At 47.7% G+C, this 25,558-nt stretch overlaps 1 protein-coding gene across 2 annotated transcripts in view; it reads left to right on the top strand.

The window, feature by feature from the left end:
- Positions 1-25,558, top strand: part of LOC139392697 (oxysterol-binding protein-related protein 8-like) — a 149,382-nt gene that overhangs the window by 26,999 nt on the left and 96,825 nt on the right. For both annotated transcript variants that reach the window (XM_071140870.1, XM_071140869.1), the window contains exon 3: positions 1-66. This exon is cut by the window's left edge and continues 39 nt beyond it. In XM_071140870.1, coding sequence (XP_070996971.1) covers positions 13-66 — 54 coding nt within the window. In that variant the 5' untranslated portion in view covers positions 1-12. The remainder of the gene's footprint in view (positions 67-25,558) is intronic.

Raw genomic sequence — 25,558 nt, 5'->3', positions numbered from 1 at the left:
ATCTGTGGAACCATGGACTCTTCTTCTTCTGAGTCCCAGTCCCAGGGCGACGGTGAGACAGCTCTGGTGAGTACAAGCCCCACCTCTCCTCACTTGGGCAGGGAAATGTCAACTCGCAGGAGCATCACGTCCCTTTTGCCTGGACTCAGGCCTATTAGCTCTGGGCTTCTTGTCTTGTAAAGCCCAGTTAAAAAGCCTTCGTCTTCTTCTGGTGCTCATGGTCCTGGAGGTCTTCCTCATTGGTGGCTTTGTCTTCTGTCATGTCCTTCTCAGTGATGATCACAGGGGTGTGTTCAGGTCAGGGTTCTGTTTCTTAATGATGTCCTACGGTGCTCATGTTCCTAGCCTGCCACCGGCCTTGGCAGTCCCACACTGAGTCACGGTTTCAGGCACTTGTGCCGGACATTAAAGGTCGCTTAGCCTCTCACTTTCATGCCTCGTGGGAATGCCAACAGCAGAGAGAGGAATATGAAGAGGTGAACGAATGATGAAGACAAAAACCTGGAGAAGATCAAACCTGTCTAGTCCTTTCACACACACACCATGTCCACGTACACACTACACACCATGTCCACATACACACTACACACCGTGTCCACATACACACTACACACCATGTCCACATACACACTACACACCATGTTCACATACACACTACACACCATGTCCACATACACACTACAACACCATGTCCACATACACACCGTGTCCACATACACACTACACACCGTGTCCACATACACACCATGTCCACATACACACTACACACCATGTCCACATACACACTACACACCATGTCCACATACACACTACACACCATGTCCACATACACACTACACACCATGTCCACATACACACTACACACCATGTCCACTTACACACTACACACCATGTCCACATACACACTACAACACCATGTCCACTTACACACTACAACACCATGTCCACTTACACACTACACACCATGTCCACATACACACCATCCCCACACTACACACCGTGTCCACACACCATGTCCACTTACACACTACACACCGTGTCCACATACACACTACACACCATGTCCACATACACACTACACACCGTGTCCACATACACACTACACACCGTGTCCACATACACACTACACACCGTGTCCACATACACACTACACACCGTGTCCACATACACACTACACACCATGTCCACATACACACTACTCACCATGTCCACATACACACTACACACCATGTCCACATACACACTACACACCATGTCCACATACACACTACACACCATGTCCACATACACACTACACACCATGTCCACATACACACTACACACCATGTCCACATACACACTACACACCATGTCCACATACACACTACACACCATGTCCACGTACACACAACTATACCCACAGCGTAGAACACAGCTATACCCACAGCGTAGAACACAGCTATCCCCACAGCTATCCCCACAGTGTAGAACACTGCTATCCCCACAGCTATACCCACAGCGTAGAACACCGCTATACCCACAGTTATACCCACAGCGTAGAACACAGCTATACCCACAGCTATTCCCACAGCGTAGAACACAGCTATCCCCACAGCGTAGAACACAGCTATCCCCACAGCGTAGAACACAGCTATCCCACAGCTATACCCACAGCGTAGAACACAGCTATACCCACAGCTATACCCACAGCGTAGAACACAGCTATCCCCACAGCTATACCCACAGCTATACCCACAGAGTAGAACATAGCTATCCCCACAGTTATACCCACAGCGTAGAACACAGCTATACCCACAGCTATACCCACAGCTATACCCACAGAGTAGAACATAGCTATCCCCACAGTTATACACACAGAGTAGAACATAGCTATCCCCACAGTTATACCCACAGCTATACCCACAGCTATACCCACAGAGTAGAACATAGCTATCCCCACAGTTATACCCACAGCGTAGAACACAGCTATACCCACAGCTATACCCACAGAGTAGAACATAGCTATACCCACAGCTATACCCACAGAGTAGAACACAGCTATACCCACAGAGTAGAACACAGCTATCCCCACAGTTATACCCACAGAGTAGAACACAGCTATACCCACAGCTATACCCACAGAGTAGAACATAGCTATCCCCACAGCTATACCCACAGCTATACCCACAGCTATACCCACAGCTATACCCACAGCGTAGAACACAGCTATACCCACAGTTATACCCACAGCGTAGAACACAGCTATACCCACAGCTATTCCCACAGCGTAGAACACAGCTATCCCCACAGCGTAGAACACAGCTATCCCCACAGCGTAGAACACAGCTATCCCACAGCTATACCCACAGCGTAGAACACAGCTATACCCACAGCTATACCCACAGCGTAGAACACAGCTATCCCCACAGCTATACCCACAGCTATACCCACAGAGTAGAACATAGCTATCCCCACAGTTATACCCACAGCGTAGAACACAGCTATACCCACAGCTATACCCACAGCTATACCCACAGAGTAGAACATAGCTATCCCCACAGTTATACACACAGAGTAGAACATAGCTATCCCCACAGTTATACCCACAGCTATACCCACAGCTATACCCACAGAGTAGAACATAGCTATCCCCACAGTTATACCCACAGCGTAGAACACAGCTATACCCACAGCTATACCCACAGAGTAGAACATAGCTATACCCACAGCTATACCCACAGAGTAGAACACAGCTATACCCACAGAGTAGAACACAGCTATCCCCACAGTTATACCCACAGAGTAGAACACAGCTATACCCACAGCTATACCCACAGAGTAGAACATAGCTATCCCCACAGCTATACCCACAGCTATACCCACAGCTATACCCACAGCTATACCCACAGCGTAGAACACAGAGTAGAACACAGCTATCCCCACAGTTATACCCACAGAGTAGAACACAGCTATACCCACAGCTATACCCACAGCGTAGAACACAGCTATCCCCACAGCTATACCCACAGCTATACCCACAGAGTAGAACACAGCTATACCCACAGCTATACCCACAGCGTAGAACACAGCTATCCCCACAGCTATACCCACAGCTATACCCACAGAGTAGAACATAGCTATCCCCACAGCTATACCCACAGCTATACCCACAGAGTAGAACATAGCTATCCCCACAGCTATACCCACAGCTATACCCACAGAGTAGAACATAGCTATCCCCACAGCTATACCCACAGCTATCCCCACAGCTATACCCACAGCTATACCCACAGAGTAGAACATAGCTATCCCCACAGCTATCCCCACAGCTATACCCACAGAGTAGAACATAGCTATCCCCACAGTTATACACACAGAGTAGAACATAGCTATACCCACAGCTATACCCACAGTTATACCCACAGCTATACCCACAGAGTAGAACATACCTATCCCCACAGCTATACCCACAGAGTAGAACACAGCTATACCCACAGCTATACCCACAGAGTAGAACATAGCTATCCCCACAGCTATACCCACAGCTATCCCCACAGCTATACCCACAGCTATACCCACAGAGTAGAACATAGCTATCCCCACAGCTATCCCCACAGCTATACCCACAGAGTAGAACATAGCTATCCCCACAGTTATACACACAGAGTAGAACATAGCTATACCCACAGCTATACCCACAGTTATACCCACAGCTATACCCACAGAGTAGAACATAGCTATCCCCACAGCTATACCCACAGAGTAGAACATAGCTATCCCCACAGTTATACACATGCTGGTTCATAAACACAAAATACACAAACGCATGTTGTATCATCATCGACGATCACTCAAGTCCAGTATGATTGTCCTCCAGTATGATTGTCCTCCAGTATGATTGTCCTCCAGTATGATTGTCCTCCAGTATGATTGTCCTCCATGGGGACTTCTATGGTTGGGTCTTCAGAAGGCTGTAGAGGCTGAGCTGAGATCTTCAGGCTCTGTTACAATGTGGACATGTGTGAGTGATGGTTGTGATGATGGTTGGCTCTTCAGAAGGCTGTAGAGGCTGAGCTGAGATCCTCAGGCTCTGTTACAATGTGAACATGTGTGAGTGATGGTTGTGATGATGGTTGGGTCTTCAGAAGGCTGTAGAGGCTGAGCTGAGATCTTCAGGCTCTGTTACAATGTGGACATGTGTGAGTGATGGTTGTGATGATGGTTGGCTCTTCAGAAGGCTGTAGAGGCTGAGCTGAGATCTTCAGGCTCTGTTACAATGTGGACATGTGTGAGTGATGGTTGTGATGATGGTTGGGTCTTCAGAAGGCTGTAGAGGCTGAGCTGAGATCTTCAGGCTCTGTTACAATGTGAACATGTGTGAGTGATGGTTGTGATGATGGTTGGGTCTTCAGAAGGCTGTAGAGGCTGAGCTGAGATCCTCAGGCTCTGTTACAATGTGAACATGTGTGAGTGATGGTTGTGATGATGGTTGGCTCTTCAGAAGGCTGTAGAGGCTGAGCTGAGATCTTCAGGCTCTGTTACAATGTGGACATGTGTGAGTGATGGTTGTGATAATGGTTGGCTCTCACTGGTGTTGAGTCTGTCCTTGTGAACCTGCTGCTTGTTCTCTGTAAGAGCCCCAGATGTTGCAAGTCACCCATAAACAGGGAGTGTCCCTCCCTCCCTCTGAGTCTCTCAGACAGTGTGCTCATAATCAGACATATCAGGGACAAGCAAGCGGTTGATTGGTTCAATACTAATGAGATTACAGGCTGAGTTTGGCCCTGAACAACTTCCTCCCTTAAAACCCTTCAGAAGAATCTCAATATCCAATGTTTGTTTTAGGGCAATGTTCGCAGAATTAAGGTTGTCGTTGTGTTTTTGAGCATTCTGTCTTTTTGGTCTTGACTCCAAATCAAATCAAAGCAAAAATAATTGTCACCTACACATGTTAATGCGAGTGTAGCGAAATGCTTGTGCTTCTAGTTCCGACAATGCAGTAATAACAAGTAATCTAACTAACAATTCCAAAACTACTACCTTATACACACAAGTGTAAAGGGATAAAGAATATGTACATAAAGATATATGAATGAGTGATGGTACAGAACCTTCCCACTCCACAGACACCAACCCCTCCTCCTGCTGTGTGCACTGTGCACCTTCCCACTCCACAGACACCATCCCGCCCTCCTCCTGCTGTGTGCACTGTGCAGCTTCCCACTCCACAGACACCACCCCCTCCTCCTCCTGCTGTGTGCACTGTGCACCTTCCCACTCCACAGACACCAACCCCCCCTCCTCCTGCTGTGTGCACTGTGCACCTTCCCACTCCATAGACACCATCCCCTCCTCCTGCTGTGTGCACTGTTCACCTTCCCACTCCACAGACACATCCCCTCCTCCTCCTGCTGTGTGCACTGTGCACCTTCCCACTCCACAGACACCAACCCCTCCTCCTGCTGTGTGCACTGTGCACCTTCCCACTCCACAGACACCAACCCCTCCTCCTGCTGTGTGCACTGTACAGCTTCCCACTCCAGACACCATCCCCTCTTCCTGCTGTGTGCACTGTGCAGCTTCCCACTCCACAGACACCATCCCCTCTTCCTGCTGTGTGCACTGTGCAGCTTCCCACTCCACAGACACCATCCCCTCTTCCTGCTGTGTGCACTGTGCAGCTTCCCACTCCACAGACACCATCCCCTCCTCCTGCTGTGTGCACTGTGCACCTTCCCACTCCACAGACACCATCCCCTCCTCCTGCTGTGTGCACTGTGCACCTTCCCACTCCACAGACACCAAGCCCTCCTCCTGCTGTGTGCACTGTTCACCTTCCCACTCCACAGACACCATCCCCTCCTCCTGCTGTGTGCACTGTGCACCTTCCCACTCCACAGACACCATCCCCTCCTCCTGCTGTGTGCACTGTGCACCTTCCCACTCCACAGACACCATCCCCTCCTCCTGCTGTGTGCACTGTGCAGCTTGCTACAATAAGTGAGTCATTATTTGTGGATGAGAGTTGTTAATGGCTCGGGTACATAAAATGTCATTTTCATCGACAGATCAGTGATCTGAATTCATTAGATTATTGCTGACTGTTTGAAATGCAATGTATTGACCTTTAATTGTGCAACAAGGCTTATCTATAGACAACGTTTAAAACATCGAGATATATATCAGGAATCGGCCATACATTTTTTAAATGATTTTTAGCCCTTATCGCTCAGCCCTAAGCCTTCTGCTATTGGAGAAACATTATCTCAACTTAATCATAATCCTCATTGGCTTTTCTTGCAGCGGGTGTGAAGGCAATGAGCTCCAGATGAGTCCTGTGATGACAGAACAGGCCGTCTCTCAGGGGTGTCACACACTGGCATCAGTGGGATTATACAGTAACAGGACAAAGACCCTGTCTGAGCCTCCCGAGTGGCGCAGCGGTCTAAGGCACCGGAGGGGTCACTACAGATCCAGGTTCCATCCCGGGCTGTGTTGCAGTCGGCCGTGACCGGGAGACTCATGAGGCGGCACACAATTGGCCCAGCGTCGTTCAGGTTAAGGGAGGGTTTGGCTGGCTGGGATGTCCTCGTCCCAGGCGCCTCATCCCTTGTGGCGGCCGGGCACCTGCACACTGACTTCGGTCGCCAACTCTCCCGAATCTGTTCGGGAGTTGCAGCGATGGGACAAGACTGTAACTACCGAAATTGGGGAGAAAAAGGGGTAAAAAGTACCCCTCCCAAAAAATAAATACTAAGACCCTGTCTTCGTCCCAAATGACAGCCTATTCCCGATGGTGCAGTACTTTAGACCAGAACCCTATGGGCCAAAGTAGTGCACTATATAGGGAATAGGGTGCCATTTGGTGCATATATCCTTTCTATTCCTCTCAGCTAATGAGGGAGCAGGTTAGACTTTAATTGTTGGAATATTTCAGTGTGGGAATTTCTCTGATTGGTCTCCCGAGACTACGATGCCGACGAAGTGCGTTCCTACGGTCCACAAATGACAAGCTGCTGTTGTGGCATGACTGTGCAAGACACCCCAATGGGTTTATTGTGGATGGTGGTTCTTGCTGTTGTTTACTGAAACATGAGGGATTAGCAGCAAACACAATAACAAAAATCAGGGTAGCTGGGATTGGCTCCAACAACAGACAAACGATCTGCACAGTAAAGAACAGTTTATTGAAGACTTTCAGTGGTCTGGGCTGGAGTCCAGTTTCTGACAGTGTCAGAGCCTAATACACTCCCTCAGGCAGTGTTATTACAGCTGAATGTCTCTCAGTCTAGGGATGCCTCCCTCAGGCAGTGTTATTACAGCTGAATGTCTCAGTCTAGGGATGCCTCCCTCAGGCAGTGTTATTACAGCTGAATGTCTCAGTCTAGGGATGCCTCCCTCAGGCAGTGTTATTACAGCTGAATGTCTCAGTCTAGGGATGCCTCCCTCAGGCAGTGTTATTACAGCTGAATGTCTCTCAGTCTAGGGATGCCTCCCTCAGGCAGTGTTATTACAGCTGAATGTCTCTCAGTCTAGGGATGCCTCCCTCAGGCAGTGTTATTACAGCTGAATGTCTCAGTCTAGGGATGCCTCCCTCAGGCAGTGTTATTACAGCTGAATGTCTCAGTCTAGGGATGCCTCCCTCAGGCAGTGTTATTACTGCTGAATGTCTCTCAGTCTAGGGATGCCTCCCTCAGGCAGTGTTATTACAGCTGAATGTCTCAGTCTAGGGATGCCTCCCTCAGGCAGTGTTATTACAGCTGAATGTCTCTCAGTCTAGGGATGCCTCCCTCAGGCAGTGTTATTACAGCTGAATGTCTCAGTCTAGGGATGCCTCCCTCAGGCAGTGTTATTACAGCTGAACGTCTCAGTCTAGGGATGCCTCCCTCAGGCAGTGTTATTACAGCTGAATGTCTCTCAGTCTAGGGATGCCTCCCTCAGGCAGTGTTATTACAGCTGAATGTCTCAGTCTAGGGATGCCTCCCTCAGGCAGTGTTATTACAGCTGAATGTCTCTCAGTCTAGGGATGCCTCCCTCAGGCAGTGTTATTACAGCTGAATGTCTCTCAGTCTAGGGATGCCTCCCTCAGGCAGTGTTATTACAGCTGAATGTCTCAGTCTAGGGATGCCTCCCTCAGGCAGTGTTATTACAGCTGAATGTCTCAGTCTAGGGATGCCTCCCTCAGGCAGTGTTATTACTGCTGAATGTCTCTCAGTCTAGGGATGCCTCCCTCAGGCAGTGTTATTACAGCTGAATGTCTCAGTCTAGGGATGCCTCCCTCAGGCAGTGTTATTACAGCTGAATGTCTCTCAGTCTAGGGATGCCTCCCTCAGGCAGTGTTATTACAGCTGAATGTCTCAGTCTAGGGATGCCTCCCTCAGGCAGTGTTATTACAGCTGAACGTCTCAGTCTAGGGATGCCTCCCTCAGGCAGTGTTATTACAGCTGAATGTCTCTCAGTCTAGGGATGCCTCCCTCAGGCAGTGTTATTACAGCTGAATGTCTCAGTCTAGGGATGCCTCCCTCAGGCAGTGTTATTACAGCTGAATGTCTCTCAGTCTAGGGATGCCTCCCTCAGGCAGTGTTATTACAGCTGAATGTCTCAGTCTAGGGATGCCTCCCTCAGGCAGTGTTATTACAGCTGAATGTCTCTCAGTCTAGGGATGCCTCCCTCAGGCAGTGTTATTACAGCTGAATGTCTCAGTCTAGGGATGCCTCCCTCAGGCAGTGTTATTACTGCTGAATGTCTCAGTCTAGGGATGCCTCCCTCAGGCAGTGTTATTACAGCTGAATGTCTCTCAGTCTAGGGATGCCTCCCTCAGGCAGTGTTATTACTGCTGAATGTCTCAGTCTAGGGATGCCTCCCTCAGGCAGTGTTATTACAGCTGAATGTCTCAGTCTAGGGATGCCTCCCTCAGGCAGTGTTATTACTGCTGAATGTCTCAGTCTAGGGATGCCTCCCTCAGGCAGTGTTATTACAGCTGAATGTCTCAGTCTAGGGATGCCTCCCTCAGGCAGTGTTATTACTGCTGAATGTCTCAGTCTAGGGATGCCTCCCTCAGGCAGTGTTATTACTGCTGAATGTCTCAGTCTAGGGATGCCTCCCTCAGGCAGTGTTATTACAGCTGAATGTCTCAGTCTAGGGATGCCTCCCTCAGGCAGTGTTATTACTGCTGAATGTCTCAGTCTAGGGATGCCTCCCTCAGGCAGTGTTATTACAGCTGAATGTCTCAGTCTAGGGATGCCTCCCTCAGGCAGTGTTATTACTGCTGAATGTCTATCAGTCTAGGGATGCCTCCCTCAGGCAGTGTTATTACAGCTGAATGTCTCTCAGTCTAGGGATGCCTCCCTCAGGCAGTGTTATTACAGCTGAATGTCTCAGTCTAGGGATGCCTCCCTCAGGCAGTGTTATTACTGCTGAATGTCTCAGTCTAGGGATGCCTCCCTCAGGCAGTGTTATTACAGCTGAATGTCTCTCAGTCTAGGGATGCCTCCCTCAGGCAGTGTTATTACAGCTGAATGTCTCAGTCTAGGGATGCCTCCCTCAGGCAGTGTTATTACTGCTGAATGTCTCAGTCTAGGGATGCCTCCCTCAGGCAGTGTTATTACAGCTGAATGTCTCTCAGTCTAGGGATGCCTCCCTCAGGCAGTGTTATTACTGCTGAATGTCTCAGTCTAGGGATGCCTCCCTCAGGCAGTGTTATTACAGCTGAATGTCTCAGTCTAGGGATGCCTCCCTCAGGCAGTGTTATTACTGCTGAATGTCTCAGTCTAGGGATGCCTCCCTCAGGCAGTGTTATTACAGCTGAATGTCTCAGTCTAGGGATGCCTCCCTCAGGCAGTGTTATTACTGCTGAATGTCTCAGTCTAGGGATGCCTCCCTCAGGCAGTGTTATTACTGCTGAATGTCTCAGTCTAGGGATGCCTCCCTCAGGCAGTGTTATTACAGCTGAATGTCTCAGTCTAGGGATGCCTCCCTCAGGCAGTGTTATTACTGCTGAATGTCTCAGTCTAGGGATGCCTCCCTCAGGCAGTGTTATTACAGCTGAATGTCTCAGTCTAGGGATGCCTCCCTCAGGCAGTGTTATTACTGCTGAATGTCTATCAGTCTAGGGATGCCTCCCTCAGGCAGTGTTATTACAGCTGAATGTCTCTCAGTCTAGGGATGCCTCCCTCAGGCAGTGTTATTACAGCTGAATGTCTCAGTCTAGGGATGCCTCCCTCAGGCAGTGTTATTACTGCTGAATGTCTCAGTCTAGGGATGCCTCCCTCAGGCAGTGTTATTACAGCTGAATGTCTCTCAGTCTAGGGATGCCTCCCTCAGGCAGTGTTATTACTGCTGAATGTCTCAGTCTAGGGATGCCTCCCTCAGGCAGTGTTATTACAGCTGAATGTCTCAGTCTAGGGATGCCTCCCTCAGGCAGTGTTATTACTGCTGAATGTCTCAGTCTAGGGATGCCTCCCTCAGGCAGTGTTATTACAGCTGAATGTCTCAGTCTAGGGATGCCTCCCTCAGGCAGTGTTATTACAGCTGAATGTCTCTCAGTCTAGGGATGCCTCCCTCAGGCAGTGTTATTACAGCTGAATGTCTCAGTCTAGGGATGCCTCCCTCAGGCAGTGTTATTATTGCTGAATGTCTCAGTCTAGGGATGCCTCCCTCAGGCAGTGTTATTACAGCTGAATGTCTCAGTTTAGGGATGCCTCCCTCAGGCAGTGTTATTATTGCTGAATGTCTCAGTCTAGGGATGCCTCCCTCAGGCAGTGTTATTATTGCTGAATGTCTCAGTCTAGGGATGCCTCCCTCAGGCAGTGTTATTACAGCTGAATGTCTCAGTCTAGGGATGCCTCCCTCAGGCAGTGTTATTATTGCTGAATGTCTCAGTCTAGGGATGCCTCCCTCAGGCAGTGTTATTATTGCTGAATGTCTCAGTCTAGGGATGCCTCCCTCAGGCAGTTGTATTATTGCTGAATGTCTCAGTCTAGGGATGCCTCCCTCAGGCAGTGTTATTACAGCTGAATATATCTGTCTAGGGATGCCTCCCTCAGGCAGTGTTATTACAGCTGAATGTCTCAGTCTAGGGATGCCTCCCAAATGGTGCCCTGTCCCCTGTACAGGCTAGTGCACTAGTTTAGACAAGCACTCTCTGGGCCCAGGTGAAAAGTAGTGAAGTATGCAGGGAATAAGCCTGGTGTGTGCTGTCTCATGCTCTCCTAATACATCCTCTGTGGGCTTAGGCCCTTCTTTAGGAGCCGTATATCAATGCCCCCCCCCATAGTAGCAGAACTTTGAGTGTCCTGTACGCTTCATAGCACTAAGATCATCTATGTCCATTGTAGGCAATGGATGAAAGACCATCTTAGTGACTCCAAGTTTTGGGTGAACAGTTCAGTAGATACCTGTTCCTACACTGCTGAGAGGTGGTGACTGTTAAGGTAACGCTGCTGAGAGGTAGTCACTGTTAAGGTAACGCTGCTGAGAGGTAGTCACTGTTAAGGTAACGCTGCTGAGAGGTAGTCACTGTTAAGGTAACGCTGCTGAGAGGTGGTGACTGTTAAGGTAACACTGCTGAGAGGTGGTGACTGTTAAGGTAACACTGCTGAGAGGTGGTGACTGTTAAGGTAACGCTGCTGAGAGGTAGTCACTGTTAAGGTAACGCTGCTGAGAGGTAGTCACTGTTAAGGTAACACTGCTGAGGGGTAGTCACTGTTAAGGTAACACTGCTGAGAGGTAGTCAATGTTAAGGTAACGCTGCTGAGAGGGAGTCAATGTTAAGGTAACGCTGCTGAGAGGTAGTCACTGTTAAGGTAACGCTGCTGAGAGGTAGTCACTGTTAAGTTAACGCTGCTGAGAGGGAGTCACTGTTAAGGTAACGCTGCTGAGAGGTAGTCACTGTTAAGGTAACGCTGCTGAGAGGTAGTCACTGTTAACCTCTCTGATCTCCCCATCCCGGATCCGGTATCAGGAATACAGACTCAAGCTCATTACCATAACGCAACGTTAACTATTCATGAAAATCGCAAATGAAATGAAATAAATATGCCATCTCTCAAGCTTAGCCTTTTGTAAACAACACTGTCATCTCAGATTTTCAAAATATGCTTCTCAACCATAGGAAAACAATAATTTGTGTAAAAGTAGCTAGCTAGCGTAGCATTTAGCGTTAGCATTAGCGTTAGCATCCAGCACGCAACATTTCAACAAAAACATAAAAGCCTTCAAATAAAATAATTTACCTTTGAAGAACTTCTGATGTTTTCAATGAGGATACTCTCAGTTAGATAGCAGATGCCCAGTTTTTCCAAAAATATTCTTTGTGTATTAGAAATAGCTCCGTTTTATACATCACATTTGGCTACCAAAAAAACCCGAAAATTCAGTCCTCAAAACGCAAACTTTTTTCCAAATTAACTCCATAATATCGACTGAAAACATGGCAAACGTTGTTTAGAATCAATTCTCAAGGTGTTTTTCACATATCTCTTCATTGATATAACGTTCTTGGACGCATGGTTTCTCCCCTCAATCAAATGGAAAAGTACAAGCAGCTGGCAATTGCGCACCGAATTCCACGCAGGACACCAGGCGGACACTTGGAAAATGTAGTCTCTTATGGTCAATCTTCCAATGATATGCCTACAAATACGTCACAATGCTGCTAAGACCTTGGGGGAACGACAGAAAGTGTAGGCTCATTCCTTGCGCAATCACAGCCATATAAGGAGACAATGGAAAACAGAGCTTCAGAAATTCTGCTAATTTCCTGGTTGACGCATCATCTTGGTTTCGCCTGTAGAATGAGTTCTGGGGCACTTACAGACAATATCTTTGCAGATTCTGAAACTTCAGAGTGTTTTCTTTCAAAAACTGTCAAGAATATGCATAGTCAAGCATCTTTTCGTGACAAAATATCGCGCTTAAAACGGGAACGTTTTTTATCCAAAAATGAAATAGCGCCCCTAGAGATCCAACAGGTTAAGGTAACGCTGCTGAGAGGTAGTCACTGTTAAGGTAACGCTGCTGAGAGGTAGTCACTGTTAAGGTAACGCTGCTGAGAGGTAGTCACTGTTAAGGTAACGCTGCTGAGAGGTAGTCACTGTTAAGATAACGCTGCTGAGAGGTTGTGACTGTTAAGGGAAGGTACTCACACCAGGCAGCCCACAATAACCACTGGTCTGTTTAAAAGAAGCTGACAGGTTTAGTTTTGTTCCTGTATTTCATGGGAATTTTCACAAGTTCACTGATCTGAGGTCAGTTCTGGGCGTGTGCTTGTACTCCTTTGTGTGTCAGTACGAGTGATGTGAGGCCTTCTGGTTTGTTCAGGTCTTAACCCTTTACTGGTCGGACAACAGAGCAAATGCCAGTATCCTGTTTCCATGGACCTAGTGCATCAGACAGTCTGGATGTGTCCCTTTTAGGGTGCCATCTGGGACGCAGTTTCCCTGTCAGTCTGTCAACTGTAATTATGATGAAGTTGGTGCTGGTCTGGTCTGCTCTGCTAGACTAATGGTATCTGGACTAGAGGTCGACCGGTTATGATTTTTCAACGCCGATACCGATTATTGGAGGACTAAATGGCCGATTTAAATAAAATATGTGTATTTGTAATAATGACAATTACAACAATACTGAATGAACACTTTTTAACTTAATATAATACATCAATAAAATCAATTTAGCCTCAAATAAATAATGAAACATGTTCAATTTGGTTTAAATAATGCAAAAACAAAGTGTTGGAGAAGAAAGTAAAAGTGCAATATGTGCTATGTAAAAAAGCTAACATTTCAGTTCCTTGCTCAGAACATGAGAACATATGAAAGCTGGTGCTTCCTTTTAACATGAGTCTTCAATATTCCCAGGTACGAAGTTTTAGGTTGTAGTTATTATAGGAATTATAGGACTATTTCTCTCATACCATTTGTATTTCATTAACCTTTGACTATTGGATGTTCTTATAGGCACTTTAGTATTGCCAGTGTAACAGCATAGTTTCCGCCCCTCTCCTCGCTCCTCCCTGGGCTCGAACCAGCAACACAACGACAACAGCCACCACATCGAAGCAGCGTTACCCATGCAGAGCAAGGGAAACAACCACCCCAAGGCTCAGAGCGAGTGAAGTTTGAAACGCTATTAGCGCGCGCCAACTAACCAGCCATTTCACTTTGGTCACACCCGACTCATCTCGGGAGTTGATAGGTTTGAAGTCATAAACAGCACAATACTTGACGCACAACGAAGAGCTGCTGGCAAAACGCACAAAAGTATTGTTTGAATGAAAGTTTACGCGCCTGCTTCTGCCTACCACCGCTCAGTCAGATACTTAGATACTTGTATGCTTGTATGCTCAGTCAGATTATATGCAACACAGGACACGCTAGATAATATTCTAGTAATATCAACAACCATGTGTAGTTAACTAGTGATTATGATTGATTGTTTTTTTTGGCTTACTGCACTTGCATAACAGTCTCCTTGTGGAGTGCAACAAGAGAGAGGCAGGTCGTTATTGCGTTGGGCTAGTTAACTGAAAAGATTGCAAGATTGGATCCCCCGAGCTGACAAGGTGAAAATGTGTCTTTCTGCCCCTGAACGAGGCAGTTAACCCACCGTTCCTAGGCCGTCATTGAAAATAGGAATGTGTTCTTAACTGACTTGCCTAGTTAAATAAAGATTAAATAAAGGTGTAAAAACAACAACAAAAAAACGGCAAATCGGCGCCCAAAAATACAGATTTCCGATTGTTATGAAAACTTGAAATCGGCCCTAATTAATCGGCCATTCCGATTAATCGGTCGACCTCTAATCTGGACTCATCTCAGCTGGGCTTGTAGAGTCCTCTAGACTAATGGTATCTGGACTCATCTCAGCTGGGCTGGTAGAGTCCTCTAGACAAATGGTATCTGGACTTATCTCAGCTGTGCTGGTGGAGTCCTCTAGACTAATGGTATCTGGACTCATCTCAGCTGGGCTGGTAGAGTCCTCTAGATTAATGGTATCTGGACTCATCTCAGCTGGGCTGGTAGAGTCCTCTAGACTAATGGTATCTGGACTCATCTCAGCTGGGCTGGTAGTCTTCTAGACAAATGGTATCTGGACTCATCTCAGCTGGGCTGGTAGAGTCCTCTAGACTAATGGTATCTGGACTCAGCTGGACTGGTAAAGTCCTCTAGATTAATGGTATCTGGGGTCATCTCAGCTGGACTGGTAGAGTCCTCTAGACTAATGGTATCTGGACTCATCTCAGCTGGACTGGTGGAGTCCTCTAGACTAATGGTATCTGGGGTCATCTCAGCTGGACTGGTAGAGTCCTCTAGACTAATGGTATCTGGACTCATCTCAGCTGGACTGGTAGAGTCCTCTAGACTAATTGTATCTGGACTCATCTCAGCTGGACTGGTGGAGTCCTCTAGACTAATGGTATCTGGTCTCACCTCAGCAGGACTGGTAGAGTCCTCTAGACTAATGGTATCTGGGGTCATCTCAGCTGGACAGGTAGAGTCCTCTAGACTAATGGTATCTGGACTCATCTCAGAGACTTTCAAAAGAGAGATGTCACAGAGCGCTAGCCGAGGAACCTGCGAGCATCGATAATCAGTGATAGGTGAGCAAGGGTTGCAAGAAGCTTCACAATTTGCCTGGCTGCTCAAACAACCATTTATTTCAGCAAATGTTTTACGATCTGTCAGTTCTCAGTGCTACCGTTCCATTGGCATTAATTGATTGTGCACTCAGACCAGGCCGGTAAAATTTTACATTTCTAGGAAACTACAAGTGGTAATTTCCTTTGTTGTATATGCTACTTCTTCCTTAACGGTATAGTTCACCCATTTTACAAAATGTTTATTTGGCCACTGTCTCCAGATGCTAACTTTTTAGCACAAAACCCAAAGCAAGTCAATATCCACAATATTTGAATGTCTTATTCAAGGTGAACTATCCCTTTATACATAGTAATTTGAAGTCAGGCTCAGTGGGAGTTCTCAGCACAGATGTGTTCTTTCACCTAATCAAAGTGGTTGGTATTATACTGCAAATGAGCCTCTGATCACTCGTTATGGTGAGTACGAAATGTTTGTTTGTCTGGAGTTTAGTAGAGGCAAATCTCTGTCCTTCTGTTGTCTCCTCCCTCAGCAGAGTGTGAGAAACTCAAATCAACTTTCTTTCTGCTTAGGCCTAACCCAGAATCATGACCCTTCTCAGCAGGCTAGATTTATACTGTACCAGTATTTTGTTATTTAACCTTTATTTAACTAGGCAAGGCAGTTAAGAACAAATTCTTATTTACAATGGCGGCCAAACACGGACGACGCTGGGCCAATTGTGCGCCGCCCTATGGGACTCTATGGGACTCCCAATCACGGCCAGTTGTGTGATACAGCCTGGAATTGAACCATGGACTGTAGTGACGCCTCTAGCACTGAGACACAGTGCCTTAGACCGCTGCACCACTCAGGAGCCCTGAAAGTATATTTGTGCAGGTGGTGAATGAGATTGTATAGCATCACATGCAGTTTCTTTTCTTCAACAGTGTACCTCACTGATCTAGATTTTTAGGGGTGGGTTGTGGAAATTTAGCTCGCTAGTGTTTTTACCACTAAATAAATTTATGCAAATGTTTCTGTCTAGCACCAGTCATTATGCTAGAATTTGCCTTACTGATGTAAAATGACATCTCTGGTACTTTTGAGACTGACTGGGTTCCAACCTGGGTCTCCTGTGTACCACAACATTGTGTTAGCCCACTGAGCTGAAGCCACTAGACGACTGAAGGATGCTGGGAGGTCTTCAAGTTGAGCCAGTTATGGTCAATGGAACGGCTTTTAAAGCAGATCACTTTTGGAGCGTTTATGTCCAGACCCAGTCTCTGGATGGCGGGTTTCCAAACCCCGCTCTCAAAACAACGTTTTGCAATATTTGTCCTTGGATGAAACTTGCAGCCCGGTCTCAAAGGTGCAATTACCGTTCCTGAAATACACCTTGTGGAAGCAAACAGTAGCTATATCGCCTAGCGTTATTTAGCTTGTGTGGAAGGTCAGCAATAAGCCACTGAAGGAGTGCAAACATCTATTGAAGTGGCTGTCATCCCAACCACTTGTCTGACCCCTCTCACACCTTCTGTTCCTCTCTAGGCACAACCCACGCCAGATACAGGAAGTCATGCAGGCTTGTTGTTTCTATGGATGCATCACAAATGGCACCCTATTCCCTATATAGTGCACTACTTTTGACCAGGGCCCTATGGGATGCAGCCTGTGTCATCATGCCAGCTAGTGTTCAGCCTGGCCCTATGGGATGCAGCCTGTGATATCATGCCAGCTAGTGTTCAGCCTGGCCCTATGGGATGCAGCCTGTGTCATCATGCCAGCTAGTGTTCAGCCTGGCCCTATGGGATGCAGCCTGTGTCATCATGCCAGCTAGTGTTCAGCCTGGCCCTATGTAGAAAAGTCTGAAAACAAAATGTGTCTAATAATAGCCCAGTTTTCTCCCATGTGATCACAATTAGATTATGTGGAATGTAGATGTTTTTTTTGTCTTATGACGCCCCCTGAGAAAATATGATGCCTCATTCTGTACCTTTGGAGTTTAACCCTGACTTCAGAACAGGGCCTTCAGTGTAACCCTGACTTCAAAACGGGGCTTTCAGTGTAACCCTGACTTCAGAACAGGGCTTTCAGTGTAACCCTGACTTCAAAACGGGGCTTTCAGTGTAACCCTGACTTCAGAACAGGGCTTTCAGTGTAACCCTGACTTCAAAACGGGGCTTTCAGTGTAACCCTGACTTCAAAACAGGGCTTTCAGTGTAACCCTGACTTCAAAACAGGGCTTTCAGTGTAACCCTGACTTCAAAACAGGGCTTTCAGTGTAACCCTGACTTCAAAACGGGGCTTTCAGTGTGGTCTTAAGCCCCTGACACCAGACCACGTTAGGCCCTCTGTCTATGCTCCTACTATCTGTCTCTTTTCTCCTTGAAATTCCGATCCCCTTTAAAGAATAATAAAATAAAACAGGGCCTTCACTGTCCAAGTTAAGCATTCACCATGGTTCAATCTGTCCACCGTACCTCTACCTGCTTCACTCGCTCCTCCAGAGGCTCGTCTAGACCAGCCCAAATGAATGGCCTTTCCTTTAACCCAGTTGGCACTCTTCCTAGTTCACTTCTTTTTTGGCTTTTTTAGTTGCCCCATTGATCACTTCATTGCTGGCAAATGAAAACGTATCGGGAGGAGAGGAAAGCCACACTGTCTTTGTGAAACCACTTAAGATATCGTCCCCTCCACGTCCCCTCATCGTCCCCTCATCGTCCCATCTTAACTTGTTTTCCCTGCTGGGTCTTTGACTCAGCAACCGAGAAAACGGAAGCATTAATGAGGCTGAAGCGAGGCTGAACACCTAGTCGGGCCGGAGTAACATGGAAGATGGTCTGAGTCGGTTGTTTTGTCTCCATTGGTCGCTTGCTGGGGTGTTGGTTTTGCTTTTGATGGCTGAGGAAATCAGGTGCCCTGCTGGCAGTTATTGGTGCAGAAAGGCTTGGAATGAACGTAGACACATGGTGTCTGAGACAGTGTTGTTTTGATTTTGTGTGTGTGCATGAGTGGCAGCAAACCAACAGACAAAAGGGATACATTAGAGAGAATCAGAGTTACTGCGGGAAAACTAAAGGAGCTTTCTCAAAAGAGAGCTAGCATACACAGGAATATAAAAGGAGGGAGAATAAACAAGGGGGAGAGAGGGAGGGGTTGTGTGTGTACGAGAGAGCAAAAGACAGAACAGAATGCTCACCATGGTAGCAGGAGAGAGAGAGGGAGGGACTTGTGCTCTCCAGCACGCTGTCTCTCGTTCCCTCTCCCCCCTTCTCTCCAGTGTGTGTGAGAGAGCTCAGTTGTTGGTCGTACCAGGGCTAGTCCTGTCACGCAGCAGCAGCAGCCACGTCACCGCCAGGCAGCCGTCACAAGGTATGCATTTCCTCTCCTCTCTCAGAGCAAAACTAACACTGCCTTTCTGTCAAAGAAACACAAGAAAGAACAGTGGGTGGAGGATGTTGAAGCTTAGCGGAAGCTTTGGGTTGTCTTGGATTGATATGTCAGTGGGTGTGTTCCTCTGCTTTCTTTGTTTGCAGTTTGTATGCCACATACCGAGAATTGTAGTTCCACTAGTAATGTCATTATTATTTTGCTGCTGAACATGGGGAGTTGAGTTGTTCCACTGTATCTGCTTGTTTGTTGATGACTGTGTAGACACTGACTGTCTTCAGATCACAAACTTGGAAGAGTGCTCAGCTAGCCTAGGCATGCTAGTATGTGTACCCTGCTAGCATCTGAAGCTAACAGAGATACTATCCTGTCATCTGGACAGCACAGCTGTGCGCTAACAATGTTATCAGTGTTATCTTGTAGCAACGTTAGCATCACTCTGTTCAGTCCATTTCCTTTGTATGCTGTTGGGGAAATGCTGAATGGGGATTGCTGGGCTGAGAACTGATTGCCAAGAAGTTGTGGATTAATCATAGACTGAGCTTCCCTGTGGCTTGTTTACTAGCGAGGGTCATGGAAGCAAGGTAGAAACAGAGAGAGTATTATACCTTACAGAACTATCTATAAGACGAGATACTCCCAGGTACAAAGTATGTGGACCCCTGCTTGTCGAACATCTTATTCCAAAGTCATGGGCGTTAATATGGAGTTGTTCCCCCCTTTGCTGCCACAGCAGCCTCCACTCTTCTGGGAAGGCTTTCCACTAGAACATGTGCTGCAAGGACTTGCTTCCATTCAGTCAAGAGCGTTAGTGAGTTCTGGCGCTGATGTTGGGCGATTTAGGTCTGGTTCGCAGTCTGTGTTCCAATTCATCCCAAAGTTGTTCGATGGGGTTGAGTTCAGGGCTTTGTGCAGGCCAGTCAAGTTCATTCACACGATCTCGACAAACCATTTCTGTATGGACCTCGCTTTGTGTACGGGGGCATTGACATGCTGAAACAGGAAAGGGCCTTCTCCAAACTGTTGCCACAAAGTTGAAAGGACAGAATCGTCTAGAATGTCATTGTATACTGTAGTGTTAAGATGTCCCTTCACTGGAACTAAGGGGTCTAGCGTGAACCATTAAAAACAGCCCCAGACCATTATTCCTCCTCCACCAAACTTAGAACTAGAACTTAGAACTTAAAATTAGCACTATGCATTCGGGCAGGTAGCGTTCTCCTGTCATCCGCCAAACCCAGATTCGTCTGTCAGACTGCCAGATGGTGAACCGTGATTCATCACTCCAGAGAACGGGTTTCTACTGCTCCAGCGAGCTTTACACCACTCCAGCCGACACTTGGCATTGCACATGGTGATCTTAGGCTTGTGTACGGCTGCTCGACTATGGAACCCATTTCATGAAGCTCCCGACAAACAGTTATTTTGCTGACGTTGCTTCCAGAGGCAGTTTGGAACTTGGTAGTGAGTGTTGCAACCAAGGACAGACTATTTTTACTCGCTCCGCGTTTCAGCACTCAGCGGTCCAGTTCTGTGAGCTTGTGTGGCCTACCACTTCGAGGCTGAGCCGTTGTTACTCCTAGATGTTTCCACTTTACAATAACAGCATTTACAGTTGATTGGGGCAGCTCTAGCAGGGCAGACATTTTACGAACTCACTTGTTGGAAAGGTGGCATCCTATGGCGATGCCACGTTGAAAGTCACTGAGCTCTTCAGTATTTTTTTATATTTTTATTTAACCTTTATTTAACTAGGCAAGTCAGTTAAGAACAAATTCATATTTATAGTGACGGCCTACCAATGATGGCCTACCAAAAGGCAAAAGGGATTAAAAAAATACTAATAAATACAATATAAATATTGGACAGAACACACATCACATCAAGAGAGACAACACTACATAAAGAGAGACCTAAGACAACAACATAGCAAGGCAGCAACACATGACAACACAGTATGGTAGCGACACAACATCATAATAACATGGTAGCAGCACAACACATGGTACAGTCATTATTGGACACAGACAACAGCACAAAGGGCAACAAGGTAGAGAAACAATACATCACACAAAGCAGCCACAACAGTATGGGCCATTCTACTGTCAATGGTTGTCTATGGAGATTGCATGGCTGTGTGCTCGATTTTAGACACCTGTCAGCAATGGTTTGGCTGAAATAGCCGAATCCACTAATTTGAAGGGGTGTCCACACAGTTCTGGAACGAATCTAGAAGACTATTTACTCTGTGTCAATCAGTTACTTTATAAGACCAATAGGGTTGTAACGGTGACCTGGCAGAGCTCTTGCTGACCAATAGGGTTGTAACGGTGACCTGGCAGAGCTCTTGCTGACCAATAGGGTTGTAACGGTGACCTGGCAGAGCTCTTGCTGACCAATAGGGTTGTAACGGTGACCTGGCAGAGCTCTTGCTGACCAATAGGGTTGTAACGGTGACCTGGCAGAGCTCTTGCTGACCAATAGGGTTGTAACGGTGACCTGGCAGAGCTCTTGCTGACCAATAGGGTTGTAACGGTGACCTGGCAGAGCTCTTGCTGACCAATAGGGTTGTAACGGTGACCTGGCAGAGCTCTAGCTGACCAATAGGGTTGTAACGGTGACCTGGCAGAGCTCTTGCTGACCAACAGGGTTGTAACGGTGACCTGGCAGAGCTCTTTCTGACCAACAGGGTTGTAACGGTGACCATATAACTGCGGTAGTAAACACAGACCCAAGATAGGCTTCTGAAACTATTTTGAAGTCATGCAGAAATGTCCAGAGGAAATGTGTCCTCTGCTGAAGCTGGATGGGTGGTACTTTAACTGAAAGTCTATATAGCACTTTAGGACTTTATATTGATTCCTATCTTGTGTTGACTCTGCAAAGCCACAACTGCTTCGTCTATAAGCACATTCAACTAAAGGGCGTACTATGTGCAGGACAGAAACAGGTGGTGAGATGGGGTTTTGGTGTGAAGTTTCCTGTCTGATGTTTCCAGCTACGTCAGGCCTTTTGTTGTGAGAGTTAACAATCAAACCAATCATCATAAAGAACTGAGAACCAAGGGGATAGAATCAGGAAGCCTTTGACGGATATCAAGCCATTATCTCAGTTTGCATTTGATATGAGCTTGAATGCGAGCAGAGGAAGCTCAACAGTCCAGAGGTGATAACCTGTCAAAATGTCCATATCGTCATAGACACCTGAATCCAGGCCTTGTTCTGTTGTTCACATCTCCCTGTCATTCCCTCTGTCATCCCCCTGTCATTCCCTCTGTCATCCATGGCTGTTCATCCTCTCTTCAACCTCCTCCAGTTCTTCCTCGCTCATCTCTCTCTTATCGCTACAGCCCCTCCCATCACCCTCTACCTCCAGGGTGGACGTGTCTGTCATCTCCAGACTGTCATTGAGCCTCTCCCTCCGGACCCCCAGCATCGGACCCCCAGCATCGGACCCCCAGCAGAGCTGAAACTCTAGTCTATTCTGGGTCTAAGACGGTCCACCTGGGAGGTTGTTCTCCCTCTTTGAGGTCTGGCCATAGTCCAGGAAATGGCGAGGCTGTCTCACTAGGTGGCGGATTAAGGTAAAGTTGCCCCTATATGCTGATCTTGGGTCAGTTTTGCATTTCCCCCACACTTGATTAATGTTAGGATTGGGGAGTGGGAAGCTGATCCAAGATCTGTACCTAGGGGGAACTTCACCTCAGAGCCTCACCAGGCACCCTATGGCGGCGGGTGTTGATCTGAAGACACCACCCTCCGCTCATCCCTCATAAAAGATGGAACACCGGAGGAGGAACTGACCCCCGTCTCACAGGGAGGGATATTCTATACATTGGTCTCCCCTTCCACCTTCCCCAGAGCCTGGGTCGTAACTCGTGTTCATCATACACCATACGGAAGAAAACGTACTGAAACAGGGAGGGACTACCTGAACTTCTCCAATAAGAAACGTTCCTTTTTGTTTCCTGTTGCAAACTGTTTTCAAGCATTCTCCGCTGCCTGCCCTAATAAACACAACCCTGAACAAGAGGCCTGACATCTTTAGGTTCATTTCAGATATAAGAAAAGAGACGTTTGTGGTTTGTTAGCTGGCGTGTACTAGATTAGCCTGGTTTTCCTGGAGCTACTGTGTCTGTTTGGGTTTCCTGCTCCACCATGTTGGGCTGACTTCGCTTCCTCCACCGCCTTGTCCCAGTTGCTCTGAGGTCAATGATAACATGCCTCTGTCTGCAATCTGATAAACACTGTTCCAAGCTAGGAATACATCCCAGATAACTGTCCTCACTATTTGGCCATGCTAGTAAGTACAGTCTCTAACAGTAACTCATAACTCCTGTCCTTGGTAGCATTGGCCATTTAGTGATTGACACCCACAGCCCGTGAAACACGGACAACACCTCTCGGCCGAGGCACCATGACCTAAATCTATCACCCTGGGAAGCAGGTCGATGATGCATCACCTCCTCCGCAAGGCGGTTTCAGGCACATCCCCAATTTCCACTTTGCCAGCATCCCTCCCTGTTGGCATGAGGCCTTAATATCCAGTTCATCTCTGTCTCCCTCCTCAGAGTAGACAGTGTGGAGCTCTCTGCTCGCTCTCCACGGCTTGTCCCCTGTGTGATAGCTCTCCACTGGGTTATCAGACGTGTGGAGCTCTCTGCTCGCTCTCCACGGCTTGTCCCCTGTGTGATAGCTCTCCTCTGGGTTATCAGACGTGTGGAGTGAGATTGTTGCTGACACCTCACCACACACCATCAGTTCTCTCTTACAGCCATGAGCAGTCCCAGGTTGCATCTGAAATGGCCCCCTATTCCCTTCTGTCTAGAGCCCCATGGCCCCTGGCCATAAGTAGTGCACTACGTAAGGAATAGGGTGCGATTTGAGATGAAGTACTAGTTCCATCACCTCAGTGCCAACAACTATCTGTCTCTTTCTGGCCCTGCCTGGACTTCCTGTGTAGGCCTGCCCCCACAGTCAGGAAGCTTTTCTAAAACTTTTAAGGTGAGCTCCCTCTTCTGGACTTTCTCAGTGAGAGATTATTCAAATTCAACAGGAGTTCAATGAGTCAGCGCTTGTCGGGACATTTCAAGTCAACTTTTGTTCAACTTGTTTTGTTCCTCACCATTGTGTGGGACGTTGAAACGTCATTTGATATGATGATACAGTACCGCCATGTCCAGTCAAAGTCAAACAGAGAATTGTTTTTACTTTGTCCTTAGTTGTGTTTTGTCAATTGTGTTTGTTGACTGGTGCTTGGCTCTGGTGGTGGCTGTGGACAGTATATTGGCTGTGGACAGTATCTTGGCTGGGTGTCGGTGACTCTGAGGGCCTCCCTGACACGTGTGTTGAGTGTTTTTATTTATGGGGGCTGTCAGTGCTTTTCTACACCGGCTGTAAATCAGGAGAGTAGCCCTTCCCCCTGCTCAGTGGCCAAGCCAGCCTGAGTCAGACCCTCAAGCCTCCTCTCCCCAGGCTCCAGCCCTCCTCTCCCCAGGCTCCAGCCCTCCTCGCCCAAGCCCTCCTCTCCCCAGTCTCCAGCCCTCCTCTCCCCAGGCTCCAGCCCTCCTCTCCCCAGGCTCCAGCCCTCCTCTCCCCAGGCTCCAGCCCTCCTCGCCCCAGCCCTCCTCTCCCCAGGCTCAGCCCTCCTCTCCCCAGGCTCCAGTCCTCCTCTCCCCAGGATCCAGCCCTCCTCTTCCCAGGCTCCAGCCCTCCTCGCCCCAGCCCTCCTCTCCCCAGGTTCCAGCCCTCCTCTCCCCAGGTTCCAGCCCTCCTCTCCCCAGGTTCCAGCCCTCCTCTCCCCAGGCTCCAGCCCTCCTCTCCCCAGGCTCCAGCCCTCCTCTCCCCAGGCTCCAGCCCTCCTCTCCCCAGGCTTCAGCCCTCCTCCACCAACAGGATATCTGTAATTTCCCATGATGAGAAAACGTCCCTTACTTTAATGCTTGCTCTTTTGTACCTGATGACATAAATGGTTAGTCTGGTGGTGTTGACCAGGCTTGATGTAAATGGTTAGTCTGGTGGTGTTGACCAGGCTTGATGTAAATGGTTAGTCTGGTGGTGCTGACCAGGCTTGATGTAAATGGTTAGTCTGGTGGTGCTGACCAGGCTTGATGTAAATGGTTAGTCTGGTGCTGTTGACCAGGCTTGATGTAAATGGTTAGTCTGGTGGTGTTGACCAGGCTTGATGTAAATGGTTAGTCTGGTGGTGCTGACCAGGCTTGATGTAAATGGTTAGTCTGGTGGTGCTGACCAGGCTTGATGTAAATGGTTAGTCTGGTGGTGCTGACCAGGCTTGATGTAAATGGTTAGTCTGGTGGTGCTGACCAGGCTTGATGTAAATGGTTAGTCTGGTGGTGTTGACCAGGCTTGATGTAAATGGTTAGTCTGGTGGTGCTGACCAGGCTTGATGTAAATAGTTAGTCTGGTGGTGCTGACCAGGCTTGATGTAAATAGTTAGTCTGGTGGTGCTGACCAGGCTTGATGTAAATGGTTAGTCTGGTGCTGTTGACCAGGCTTGATGTAAATGGTTAGTCTGGTGGTGTTGACCAGGCTTGATGTAAATGGTTAGTCTGGTGGTGCTGACCAGGCTTGATGTAAATGGTTAGTCTG

The sequence above is a fragment of the Oncorhynchus clarkii genome, chromosome 33 (genome assembly GCF_045791955.1).
Source record: "Oncorhynchus clarkii lewisi isolate Uvic-CL-2024 chromosome 33, UVic_Ocla_1.0, whole genome shotgun sequence".
In the NCBI taxonomy this organism is placed as follows: domain Eukaryota; kingdom Metazoa; phylum Chordata; class Actinopteri; order Salmoniformes; family Salmonidae; genus Oncorhynchus; species Oncorhynchus clarkii.
This window is presented reverse-complemented; position numbering and strand designations above follow the sequence as displayed.